At 39.9% G+C, this 13,958-nt stretch overlaps 1 protein-coding gene across 3 annotated transcripts in view; it reads right to left on the bottom strand.

Moving 5' to 3' along the window:
* Positions 1–13,958, bottom strand: part of cpeb4b (cytoplasmic polyadenylation element binding protein 4b) — a 40,276-nt gene that overhangs the window by 4,387 nt on the left and 21,931 nt on the right. Inside the window, exons 4-10 of one of the 3 annotated variants that reach the window (XM_061701935.1) lie at positions 11,645–11,695; positions 9,119–9,142; positions 6,619–6,789; positions 6,271–6,360; positions 6,075–6,193; positions 5,863–5,977; positions 1,584–1,765 (exon numbers count right to left, since the gene is read on the bottom strand). In XM_061701935.1, the coding sequence (XP_061557919.1) occupies positions 1,584–1,765; positions 5,863–5,977; positions 6,075–6,193; positions 6,271–6,360; positions 6,619–6,789; positions 9,119–9,142; positions 11,645–11,695 (752 nt within the window). The remainder of the gene's footprint in view (positions 1–1,583; positions 1,766–5,862; positions 5,978–6,074; positions 6,194–6,270; positions 6,361–6,618; positions 6,790–9,118; positions 9,143–11,644; positions 11,696–13,958) is intronic. The other 2 variants (XM_061701936.1, XM_061701937.1) reach the window with 2 other exon arrangements.

Here is a 13,958-nt window from a genome sequence, read left to right on the forward strand (position 1 = left end):
ACCATCGGGTTTACCATTGGAAATGATCCAATTTCACTTAAATGATCCCAAAATATTTCTACAATTAATGTATTTGTTTTCCATCTTTGCCCCTTCGATGTGAACAAATAAGAACAAATAAATGCTCTACCACTAGATCAGTGCTTATCGAAGTGTGCTACACGTACCACTACTCCCTCTAGTGCGGAAAGAAATAATCCCTGCCTGAACACAGTTCAGTATTGAACCTTTAAGTTCAATAGATTTACATTTACATTTTAAATTTATACTGTTTGTTGTTAAACATGTATTTAAGTAAAGTGCATATTTTTATCTTCCACTATGTGTATTGTTAATGTTCAAATTTTGCATAAATGTTACAGTGGTTTACAATAATTGTAAATATACTTTTTAGGAATAAAACCTCTGTCTGATTTTTAATTAACTTAGGGCCACTGTATTTCAACGTTGGTCATGATGCTGGTACTGGCGCGAGCTACATAACATTTAAGGTGATGTAAAAAGTTTAAGAACCACTGCCCTAGATGGAAGCAGGTACAATTAACACTGAACTACCTTTAGCTATTCATACAACAGAACAAAAGTCTGCCATTTAAGTTATTATTGTGGCATTAAATGTGATGTGTAGCCTGGTACAGACATCAATCATCAAAAAAGATTCCCCACTTCGAATCCAAGTCAGCAAAGGCCCAAACCTCGGATTTCTCAAAAAGATTATCCTGAGTGATTATCCTAGGTTTCAGGGTGTGCTAAGAGTGATTCTTCCCTCCCCGATCTGTTCACAAAACGATCAGGGCCAAAAAAAATTGTGACTGTTGTTCAATATTGACGATAGCAGAACCTCATGTGTTGTCAAGAGCAAGGACGGCCGAGCCAAGGATTTTTGTATTTTTCTGAAACCTGGACGCCAAGAGGCAACACGCTGCCTCTCCCAGGTCAATTTTGGTACTACAACATACATCTGGTTTGGGGGAGGAGACTGGCGATTGTTAGTGGAGATATGGTTTATTGTGTGGTGTGCTGAGTACATCACACACTGTAAGAGCAGTAACAACACATGATAGTTTTCTATTGTCATGTGTGGAGTCTCACATTTTAAAGACCCATTAAGATATTAAAAATGGTTACGTGTACTAGGCTTCAGATGTTCTTTATAAAGAAAACCAAGACTTATTCAACAGCAGCACTGTTAATTCCAGTCAAGAACTACATTTTTCCTCAATTCAAGAAGAATGAATCGATTATTCTGACCAAGTTAGTTTGCGTCATAGTATTAAATTTTTCAGGCATTTTAGCTTGCTGACCCCATTTCTCAGTTGTTCCCTTACTCTTGCCTCGTTTAGATTTTATCCTACGAAAAAAAATTCTCTCAATATTTTTTTTTTTTTTTTTTCGATTAACAGGGGAGCAAAAATGTTTTTCATTGTACAACTATTTAAAACACCAAGATCACATGCTATGTTATGTTTCTTCAACTCATTTCTTAACTTGTCGTTAAACAAAGCTTACTAAGTAAGACTCAAGATTGGTGCACAACAAATTGTTAAAAAATGTGAGACGAGGTCACATTTCTTTCCACAAACCCGTTTATCGATTTCTCCATGCTGCAGCTGCACAAAGCGAGCACTGATAGCAGCAATGTAGCTCTGCTGATTAGAGAAGGCGACCCGCCCAGCTCCTTTCGGGTACTTCAGCTCGGGATCCGTGTCGATGCCGGCGTAGCAGACACCACCATAAAGACGGTCCATGATCATGGCCAGCTCCACTGCGAACGAGAGACACACAAAAAAAGAAAGTAAAAAAATGTCAGCCAATGATGTGCACTTTCACAGAGCTTTATATTTCTAAATGATGTCGAGTACACACATCCAATGTACGCAAACACAGACTAAGTTGATGAGGACTGCAGAGCCGAGCGCTTTAAATCATCAGCACAGATGGATTTGAAGGTCAGCAGGGTTTCATGTGGGAACAGAACAGCTCCTTTCTTCCAAAAAATGGATGAATATGTAAATGGGTGTTTTCTCCTACATACATCGCAACAAATTAGAATAACATGGAAAATTGTGATCAGTAGTTCCATTCAAAAAGTCAAACTCATACCTTTACTAACCCACACACACAAACACACAAGTAAAATATATAAATATTTTTAAAAAAGCGAATGAAAATCACAAATTCAACATTATGAAATTGGAATAGTACATAAGAAACAATCAACATGATTTTTAATATTTCACTTTTGAATTGAACTACCAGTTCGGAAATAAATGGGCTTTAATACTGTTTTATAATTCATTAAAATGCACCTTTATGTAAATTATTTACATTATATGCAGGTTAAAGGAAGCCAAAACTAAGATTTTAAGACCTCTCTTTCACTACGAGAACTCATTTAAATAATAAAATGTTGGTTTATTCGAATATAGAATAATAATATTAAGTACGAAACATTTGTACATTCCTTGCTGCTTACAGGAAGCAGCATTTATGAACTAAAACTAAACCTGCTCTATCTGTACTCAACAAAATGAAACATTGACTTAATTGTTTTTCATGTCAGATTGGAGAACGACATGGTATTTTTAAGAACTTTATCCAGCGGATTTAAAGATTAAGTGCACATTTTAAGAATAAAATTTTGACTTTGGAAAATTTAATTAAAGCTTTTATTAAGGATCCGCGGAAACAATTTAATAGACATGCCAACACTGCACACGGCCTTATGACCGTGGTTATTAACAGAAATACAGCACAGGAAAGAAAGAAGAAAAAAAAAAAAAAAAAAAAAAAAAAAGCACACACACAATCAGGATTAAAATATGAAATCCTACAAGTTACTATTCCAATTAAGCAAATGTCGGAACACATGAGCAGGGATAAAGCGCCGAGATCGTACTGATCAAAGCAGAGTTAAACATGAACAGCACGACAAAAACTCATTCGTGCTAAGATGGGCAACGCAGGGCAGATTGCGCACACATCTGCGCTTCATCCACGCCTTATGTTTCCATGATGACAGCATATGAAGTGGTGCTCACTTAAAATCATGGATATATTTGCTCTTTTGATTCCTTAGCATTCACACTGGCATTTCAAAAGGGTATCTGTCGACTAAAGTCAAATTTAGGACCTTTTTAAGGGCACTTAGATCAAATTTAAGACCTTACATTAAGTAAATGTGGCCACAATATAAACAGCTAGGGAGTACCTTTAATAGGATTTACAGTGGTGCCTTGAGATAAGAGTTTAATTTGTTCCATAACTACATTCGTATAGCAAATCACTCCTATCTGACATTATGTTTCCCCATTGAAAGTAACAGAAATGCCATTAATCTGTTCCAGCTCCCCCCCGCACCCCCCAAAAAAAACTATTGTAATGTGTTTTTTGTGAGCAATATCGCTCTCTTTAATATTGTATTTTATAAGAACCTACAGTAATGCCATAATGAAAGAATTTAAAAGAATCAAGTTTCGTTTTTGTCACAGTTTTGATCAATTAAATTGCCATTGTTCTGCTGCCGGCCTGGGCCATCTGGGGGCAGTATAAGACAGACAGATGGTTTCTACAGTATAGAACTCTCAGCTCCTCACAGAGGATAAATACTATATGACTGTAAGTAATGTTATATTGAATGTCTAAATGTGTTGCTGCCCTGTTTCTGTTCAAATATCAGTTGCTTAAAGGTTTATATATGCGTTTCCCATTATATGTGAGCATTAAGATAGTGGACTAAAGGTGTGGTTGTTTTAAATACACGACAATTTTTCTAGCTTTATGTTTAGTTTGACAGTAAACGTTAGCTGAGAGTGGAACAAAGAGCTTGAAGCTTCTTGTTTTGAAAACTTGTTCACTATCTGCCAAAGTGTTGCTTATTGTGAAGTGAGTTGAGTTCTCTGCCACCATACACCGCTCATGTCTCAAGTTTGCGCTCAAAAGTCAAAGCAAAAATAAATAAATAAATAATTGGCCGATCGACCGCAGCGTATCTCGTAAAACTCATAGGTCGGGTCACTCGTATCTGAAAGCACCACTGTAGTTGCGACGGTCCAAAACACATCTATCCATTTACTATAGCGTTTGTCGCATGTGGTGGAGACCCGCAGAGAAAAGGCCGAACCTCAGAACGGTGAGACAAAGGTGCTAACCACTAGTTCACCAAGCAGCCAAAACACGTTAAAAGAAATGGCAGTTTTGTTCGCGTCTATGACATTTTTAAGCTCTATGATGGTGGATTTAAGGATTAAGTGTTGTCAACAATCTCCATGTGCCCCATGGTACGGTTTGTGTTCACAGGGTAAAAGTGCATCACAACAAACCATGTGATGTCACTCTTTCCTTTAACACGAGAACCATCCATCCATCCATCCATTTTCTGAGCCGCTTCACCTCACTAGGGTCGCGGGCATGCTGGAGCCTATCTCAGCTATCATCGGGCAGGAGGCGGGGTACACCCTGAACTGGTTGCCAGCCAATCGCAGGCCACATAGAAACAAACAACCATTCGCACTCACATTCACACCTACGGGCAATTTAGAGTTGTCAATTAACCTACCACGCATTTTTTTGGGATGTGGGAGGAAACCGGAATGCCCGGAGAAAAGCTACGCAGGCACGGGGAGAACATGCAAACTCCACACAGGCGGGGCCGGGGATTGAAGCCTGGTCCTCAGAACTGTGAGGCAGACGCTCTAACCAGTCGCCCACCATGCCACCCAAGAGAATCATCAGAATGTGTAAACAAGAAGAAATGTTTTTCAGTACGGAGGAGCGAGTGATAAGCAGCACATCTGTAAACAAAATGGGCAAAACTGGCATTTGTTGATAACTTTAATAATTATATGGACAATCTAGCAGGGTCCACTTCACCAGCAAATAGCAGAGTAATACCCTTAATAGAAAAGACGAGAAAAAAATATCCTTGTTTGCACGGTGAAAGGATCATGTGCTGCTATGCAGATGCTAACTGCAAAAAGGCTAAACCAAAGACATGTCTGTTAATTCAACGGCTTGATCTGTTTACATGACACATGTAGTTACGTCACCATTGTGAGTTGGTGGCGAGAGCATCAATAACACCTTATCCAGTTATCTCCCAATGTGTGGCTACAGAGACGTTTTTTCATTTACTGACTCTTACGCGATTAAATATTTGGAGGACTAGTTTCTACTTTTATTTGTGTCATTTTATTCTACAGTACCCGTTCTTGAGTGCAGTTTTTGGCTACCCACCTCTACCCATATTATGCAAGGTCAGATGACTTTTACATCACATACAAACAGCCAAGAGTGTATTTGGAACAGTACCACCCGGTTTTAACATCACAACAAAAGTTAAAGGGGTCAATACATATTGTGGAAAATTGATGATTAAAGTTAGCCAGTAGTGGCTTTGCGGAAGTGAATCCTGAAAGCCAAGAGTGAAAATCTCCTTCTGCAGGCAGTCTCAGAGTCTCCAATAACACCGCAGAGAGTTGCTAATTTAAAAAAAAAAAAAAGAAAGAAAAAGGCAACAGGGGTTGGAAAAGTAGCTAAATATAAAGACGAAGTCACGAGTTGGCAGCACAGAGCCCTTGTTGCACCCTGGTCATCAAGGTAACAAAAGCTAGACTCGGCCCCCAAAATTGAGCAATTTGAACCAGAGCATGACGTGGGGAACAAAATGTACAATGGGTCTCCTTTAAATCTTAAATATTCTGTGATTTACATATGCCTTCACACTTACAGGTGAACTGCCCCCGAACCACACAACAGCTCATTAGTTAGACAAGAGTTTGTGTAATACTGTTCAGAAAAAAAAAAGTGTGTTTAGAAAAAAGAAAGTGTGAACACTTGTTTCGATAAGGAAGACAAGCCCACCTGCACGCAGCGGGCGAGGGACACCTCCAACAAAAATAGTTTTCCTGGGGTCCAAAGGCTGAGATCCGTCCATCACAAAATCACTGTCGTTCAAGTTCCATGGGCGGATCTGGACCTGTCACACACAATGTCAAACACGTCTCATTAACTTCGATACACTTTGAAACAAGATGAGAAAAGCTGACATATGTTTGCTTAGACTGCTCACTGACCGGCTTGTCTTTGATGGTGGGGCTGGACACGCACAGGTACAACTTGCCGTCCTCTTCGATGCAGGCGTCGATCAGAGCCTGCACGGAGCTCTCGTCCTGGAAGAGCAGGAAGGCGTAGCCTGCACAAAGTAATATCCACGTTGAGTCGTGCCAGAATAGGTTGAGTGCCCGACGACAGCTGTTAATTGCAACATACCTTTTGGAGGGAAATAAGATTTGCTCTCAGCTTTGTGAGGCCAGTCGACAAATAGGTGTCCAAAACGCCGGAAACTGGCAGTTATCTCATCTAGAACAAAACAAAACAAATGAACAAGGATTTTAGTTGTTTCTGTTTTTTTTAAGAAAGGTTTTACATTTAAATTATTCATGAATGAGTAATGTTTTTTTATAATTGAAAGGAAAAAAAACAATGTTACTATTATATAAAAAAAATCATGGTCATAATGCTATCAGAATAAAGTCAAGTTGTAGAAGACTCATGACTTATCCCTTCACAGAACTGCTTAGATGGCCCAGAAATCTAATACATCGGGTGAAAGTGTACCTTCATCTATATCTGGGGGCAATCCTCCCACAAAGACCTTGCGTGAGTAGCGCTCTACGCGTTCGCCATTCTGGTGAGGAAAGCAGTGTGGAGAGCCCAGGCCTGCCAGACCCTGATCGCCACGCTCGTCATCAGGGAAGCCATCCTCCATGGGAAAGAGGGAGGAATGGCCTGGAAGAAAACAGGAGAGAGGGAAAGATTTATTTCCTGAGGAGAGAGATCAGCAACAATGGTTTTAACTTGACATCTTGTGGAATTGTGTCTTTAATATCAACAGGACCATCTGCCACTGGCTTCAAAATACAATCATCCCAGTCCATCGCAGGAGTAACATTCCAAACCCGAGGATACAAAGCCACAAAAAAAATATCATTTAAATGTTCCAAGCCATCTATTTTTTTTTCAAAACCTTTGATTTCCTTTTATTGGGTTTGCAAGATAATTTGGGTTGAAAATGCCCAGGATGCCCTTTTTAAAACTATTCTAGTTGGTCTTTTACACAGTTGAGACAGGATGATTTGTCATTAATATTCGATATATAAATAAGCTTTCCTCCAATTAGATCACTGTTATCCTTGGCGAAACTTGTGGCGGCCAAGCGATCATAGCGACGTCTCGTTTGTATCCTTCGATTGTTGACCCACTAATAGGGAATGTGAGCTAAAAGGGCATGTGGGTGGAAATAAAAGAGGATGGGTAATGGATAATTTTGAGGTTAAGCTCATCCTCCGCTCCCATTCACTTGAACATAACCGATGCACGACGGTCATCGCCCACACACATATGGGCGAAAATAACTGCAGATTTCGCTATTTAAACCACAGTTACATTGTAAGTAATGAAGAATAATTCTTATGATTACAATAGGTCCCTTGCAGTGGTGGCTGTTCGGGCCATAATTATAAAAATAGTTAAGTATTGTTGTAAAATACAACATATATTTAAGTTATAAACTACTTGAATGGACTCGCTCGCTTAAAACCCGGAAATACCGTGTTGCCGTTCAACTGAGGTGAGTGGGTGGGTACCAACCACGAAGTGCACAGGTACTTATATTAACAAAAAATAATAACAGTAAAAAACTATATGAATTGACTAAAGTACCGCACAATGACGGCAAGTTCAAATTTACCCATTTTGCAAGCCTTATGCTATTTATTACCTTTTGTATTCAACTCACAAAACGCATCGATGTCAAGCTTAAACCATGTCACAGACTCATTTTGAGATATGTTATACATAAAGCAGTAGAAAAAATGGATTTTGATGGCACGGGACGTTGGTGATGACAGATGACTGCTCGTCCTTATTTCATCGTCTCGGTAGACGCTACGGTATATTGTCTTGTCTTTTCACTGTTACAAGTTTAAGGATTTGCTGAATTCTCTGAGGGCTGATGTGAGGATTTAGGGCTGTTGGTCAATTAGCGTTAGCCGGTGCCTTTTCAAATGGGTGCGCATTTATTATAGTTAAGGATCGACTTGCATATTTTGTAAGTGACCGTCCTAGCGATCTCGTTTTGAGTAAAATATTTCCACATTCATCCATTTGAGGCACCATTGCTAGTTTGCTGCGCGAACCCACCACCTGTTGATTTCAGTGAGGCGTCTGTCCATGTAGGTAATGCCAAAACACGGTACTGGTGATTAATTGACTTTGAGCTAAAATCGCATAGTGGTAAAATTGAGTTCCGCCCAGTTGCGTCAACCACTACGAAGAAATACCTTATAATAATGGAATAAAAAATAAAAATAGTGGTACAGTTTAAGCCTCACAATACTCTCTTCTCCTACACTGTACTGACATTTAATCTTTTTAAACACACAGTAAACATATTCCAACACAAAATACGTACGTACAACTGAAAACTGCGATACAGCGGGACCACAACAGGTGAACTGCACGCAAGGGATTACAGTGAGATCATAAAGAAAAGAAAGCACGAAAACAGGTTTTTCTGCATACTCAGCCATGCTGGTGAAAACAGACCAAGCATGCACAAGCAACATACAAAAGTTGCCTGAGAGTCTACATAGCTTGACAGAGGATTGCGTGTGAGTATGTGGTGTGTTGTAGGGGTTAAGCCCTCCCTTGCCTATGCCTGCTCCAATACAACCTGCCTTGAGCTGCTTTATAAAGATTTATGCCAGGGAGTTAGCTCACCCTCAGCTTACAGTATATGCGCTGCACTGTGGCGTGTATTTATGTGTATCCAACCATATGCCTGGGCTCCAGTGCGCTTCTTTGCCTCATTAAATTGCAGCTAAATACAAAACAAGCTGAAATATTCTTAACATGCGTGTGTATAACAAACATATGCTTGCAAACATAAGCTTTTAACTACACTCGGACAATCATGCAGACGGCGGATCACAGAAAACTGATATGAGCGTTGAACCAAAAACCAATAAAAACAGAACAAAATGGCGTCATGTCACAAAGCAATAGTGAGATGGACAGCGTGGACTTTATGCGGATACGTCTGTGATTAAGTAGTTACCTCGTCTCCTGCTATAACTCCTGGCTGCATGTGAAGTCAAAGAGGGTGATTATAGAGGATGCACAGTACATTGTAGCAATAAGCATGCCAGGTGGTTGTGTGACAGTGGAAGGGCTGTTGCCCACCATTTGTATTCATTCATTAGCTATGGAACTAAAGCAGCATGTTAGTTGTTTGTTTGTAATGCTTGACGCATACAAACATAGGATATTTAAAATAATTTTGCCACTATTAAATATGTATACACTAACTGCTTTGATTAAGTATCAGTAGTCTCGTCACATTCAAATGCACAAGCCAACTCATAACAGACTTAGATTGGACCTGTTTTTGGAAAGCACAGCAGGCAGCACGGTGTGACACAGGTTAACTGGTCTGCCTTACAGTTGAGAGGTCCTACGTTCAATTCTCCGCGGAGTTACAGGTTCTCCTTGTGCTTGTGTGTGTTTCCAATGAAATCCTTCTTAGGTTAACTGAATACTCTAAATTGCCCACAGGTGTGTATATGAATGTGAATAATTGTTTGAGTGTGCGGCCTGAGACTGGCTGGCGACCAGTCCGGGTTGTACATTGAGAATTATGTCAATGAATCTATGATCGCACAGTGGAATCCCCAAAGCGGAAACTAACTGAAACTAACTAAGTAATTGACCCCCCCCCCCAAAAAAAACCTATTTACAATTGCCTATATTAATAATAGCTTGAAACCTAAATGTACCACAAACCATGATCTCAAAAGACTTTATCAACAAACCTACCCTTAAAAATAAATGGCTCCTGCCAAACTTAGCTCCTCAACGACAATCAAGTATATTTTATTTGTATCACGCCAAATTACGCACTTTACACACTGAGCAGGCCCAAGAATCACACTCCTAATATGCAAGTGCTTAGCGACGGTGGCAAAGGAAAACTCCCTCTAAGGAAGAAAACTCTGGGGGGGGGGGAGAAAAAAAAAAAAAAAAAAAAAAAAAAAACAGGCACTGTGGGGCTACCATCTGCCTCAGCTGGTTGTGTGGAAATAGAGAGACAGAGTAGAGGGACAAAGGGGTAGATAGAGAAAACAGGATTGAGGGGTTAAGCGACCTCGGAAGGGGCACGAGAACAATGGGCACAACAACAGCCGTAACAACAACAATAATAGTCCCATGATGACAGCAATAACCACATAAAAAGATCTCAAGTGTCAATTCAACAATACTTCCTTGACACCGATTACTAATTCCCTATTCACCAGGGCTTTGGCACCATCTGGTGGCAACTTTGGACATTACAGAAAGAGCACAAAAACACACACATACACGTTTTTTTAGGGAATAGGATAGGTTTTCCAGAAAATTTTTGCTGAAACTCTGTGTACATTACTATTAATAAAGTTGGACACATTCTCTCATGTTATTGAATGGAAAAGTATGTACAAACCTTCGACAGGTCCTACTGTAAGATGTTTTAGTTATCAAGTTGTTTGATATGTGACCCTTGCATCTAAGAGCTCGAGGGGCACAATAGTGCTCATCAGACAGTTTGAAAGCACAATAGCGTCCTGTAAATCTGTTCTGTACGTATGAGATGCAGTAGACGCTGCAGAGATTGCAGCACCGAGCCATCTAAAACGAGTAGAAGAGGCGAGAGGATGAAGAGGCCGAAATACACACGAGCACTAATCTCCCAGCTCCCATAGTGAACTTTCCAACCCAGATGGACATTAACTCTGGGGGAAGGTCAAAGTGGGGGGAGGGAGGGAGAGAACGAGAGGCAGACAGAGAGAGAGAGAGAGAGAGAGAGAGAGAGAGAGAGAGAGAGAGAGAATGAAGGAAACAGATTGAAACGAATCAGAGTTCTATAAAAAGATGAGCATGTGCAAGAGAGGAAAAATAGATTGGAAAGATGCAGAAGCAAAAAAGCTATGAGGAGTGGGGGGGGGGACGAGAGCGATGGGAGGGATGTGCGCAGCCTGGATGGCCTGCCTATCCCCTGGCACCATCTGTCTCAAGGCGCCATGACTGCTCCTGACCATGTGATCCACCCATGTGACTGGAGGATCGCGAACAAACTCCGGGCCTCGCCGGTTTACATCCTGGCCCAGAGACCAGACAGCAAAAACACACATGATGTTTAAAGGATAGTGCGGAGGTTAAGTGAATATTAAATGGCTGTGTGTAACATGTATTGGCTTGATATGTTTTTACATCCACTGAAAAGGTTTAAGTGACAAATATCATTCTAACAGTGGCTATGTCAGTTTTTATATAGTCCCCCGAGGGTCATACTAAATTTATGAAAAACAATCACAATGTTTATTATTTTATACTATACGCATTAGTGGGTTCAATGCTTTTGCTAAGTTTATCTGAGGTGTTGTTTTTCGAACTGCATGGCAGGCTGTAGGTTCCCCTCCTTTGCTGAAAGTGATAACCTCTATGGATATCATTTGAATCACCCGTGAATATTGGAACATCTCATTGGAACAATTCAAATGTCGAGAGGCCCATATCCACCAAAAGCTGAGTTGGTCGAGATACGTACCATTGAGGGGCAGCGGGTTGTCCCCGCCAGGATGGGGGAACCCCAGACGACCTGCATAGGGAGACACACAATGGTCATATTTAACATCATGGCCCCTTCTAGCGCTAATGGTGACACATGGAATATTTATTTTAATAGTTGGCCGAGTGTCTCAAGATTTAACATTCAGATTGGTACTTAACGCTAACTAGAATGGTGCTAAATAAGGCAGACCTCTGCCAAGGCCCATCTGACTCGTTTGTTTGAAAAATCATGACATGCCAGGCAATGGTGTTCCACTTCAGGCCTATAGGCGGCAGAAGAGGTATATAACCCCTGATCTTGCACTTTTCACACTTTGCCCGATTTGCCAACACATGACAATGTTCTTTGTTTTTGCCACTAGGACACATTTATTTTGTTAATAGATGCCACTTGAATACAGTGGAACCTCCAAAAGTCAAAGTCCAAAAAAGTGGTTTTCATTTGAACTTCAACTAAAAATGTTATACCTCAAAAGTCAAAGAAAACTTGCAGTTCAACATGCAAGATGTTAGCAAAGCTTGTGAGATGTCAGCTTTGTGGCCATCTAAAACATTAACTCCAAGTTTGTCTTGCCTTTTCTTTGTTTTGTTTTTGTGTGATGTCACAATAGAAGGGTACGAGTGATGGCATTGAGGTAATAATATAATAATAATAAAATGTAATAATCACTAGCTGAAATCAAACTTTTGTGATGCAGAAAGTACAGTATAATTTGACCAATACAATGTTGTTTTATTACTTTCAGTGCTCATTCACTGCAACGATACTTATAAAAACCAAAAAAAAACGACTGCAAAGACCTTGTTCACACTAAGTCTGTCAGCTGCGATATCTGTAAAGGCAAGGCAAGGCACATTTATTTGTCTAGCAGATTTCATACACAAGGTAACTCAATGTGCTTTACATGATTTTGTCTTTTAATAAAATGATTTCAAAACAAAGTACAGAAAAATAAAAGGCAGCTTACTAAAATTACTAAAAACGTACATCGCAAGAAATACTTTTTTTTAAAGATAATGAAAAAAAAAAGAAAAAGATAATAAATAAAGATAATGAAAAAAAAAAAGAAAAAGATAATTCTTCATGCTTAATCATAAGCATGAGGAAAAAGAAAATTCAATCTGGACTTAATGACATTGACACTCAGCGCTGACTTCTCTTCTGTTGGCAACTTATTCCATTTGTATGCAGCAAAACAGCAAATGCTGCTTCACCATGTTCACTTTGAACTCTGTGGTCCGCTACCTGACCTGAATCTGTAGATCTCGGAGCCCTACCGGGTTTATATTCCATTAGAATTTATTTCATGTATTCAGGACCAAAACCATTTAGTGATTTATAGACCAGTAGAAGGACTTTAAAGTCTATTTTATAGCTGACTGGGAACCAGTATAGTTCTGAATGAGCTGCAGCTGTTCAATGCTCTTTTGGGAGAGTTCAGTCTGAAGACCATCACAATAGTCAAGTCTACTGGAGAAAAAAAAGCATGGATGAGCTTCTCCTGGTCTGCTTGGAATATGCAACCCTTCCCTCTGGATATGTTCTTCAGCTGGTAGAAGGCTGTTTTAGAGATTGAGTTGATATTACTGCTAAAAGTCAGATCAGAAAAAGGTGAGCTGTTTTAGATTTACAGTGGTGACAGTGGTAAACTTATTTTTATACTTATGACAGTTAATGTAAGGAGACTTACTTATAACATGGCCTGTAATGTTAATAAAAGATTTTGTGATGCAATAATTTGATCCAAGAAATAATTAATTCACTTTACATAATTTATATTGGAAAAATTGTTTGGAAATTAGAGCAACATAAAACCCAACAGGCTTTACTAAACAAAATGTGTTCCATTTTGGAGTTTGCACAGTATTTCAGCCAAGAATGGAGGACATCGTTCCAGTCGAAGAGTACAAATTGTTCTGAAGTTGTCGACTTGAAGATGGCTGTTTTGTGAAGAGTTCATTTGGAGTGGTAAGCTTTGGCTGCTGCGGCTATGAGCACACCGAGTGTTGCCTCCACATCAATTTCATGAGAGCCTACATCTGTGAGACACCAACCCATCTTTCGCTCCCTCTCATCAACACCCATTTCCCAGTCTAAACTCACACTGCAGGCCTCCTGTCAGACATGTCCCACTTGCCAGGCCCATAAACAACACACTCAAATGCGCATGTTGTGATGCCAAACAAGCTTCAAAGTTATGCAAGCCCTGCTCTCTGCAGTGGTGGGGGATAATGAGATGAAAAAGCTGAAATAGTACAACCATTGTTGTACGGACAGCAAGTGCCCTGTG

The sequence above is a fragment of the Phycodurus eques genome, chromosome 17, assembly GCF_024500275.1.
Source record: "Phycodurus eques isolate BA_2022a chromosome 17, UOR_Pequ_1.1, whole genome shotgun sequence".
In the NCBI taxonomy this organism is placed as follows: Eukaryota; Metazoa; Chordata; class Actinopteri; order Syngnathiformes; family Syngnathidae; genus Phycodurus; species Phycodurus eques.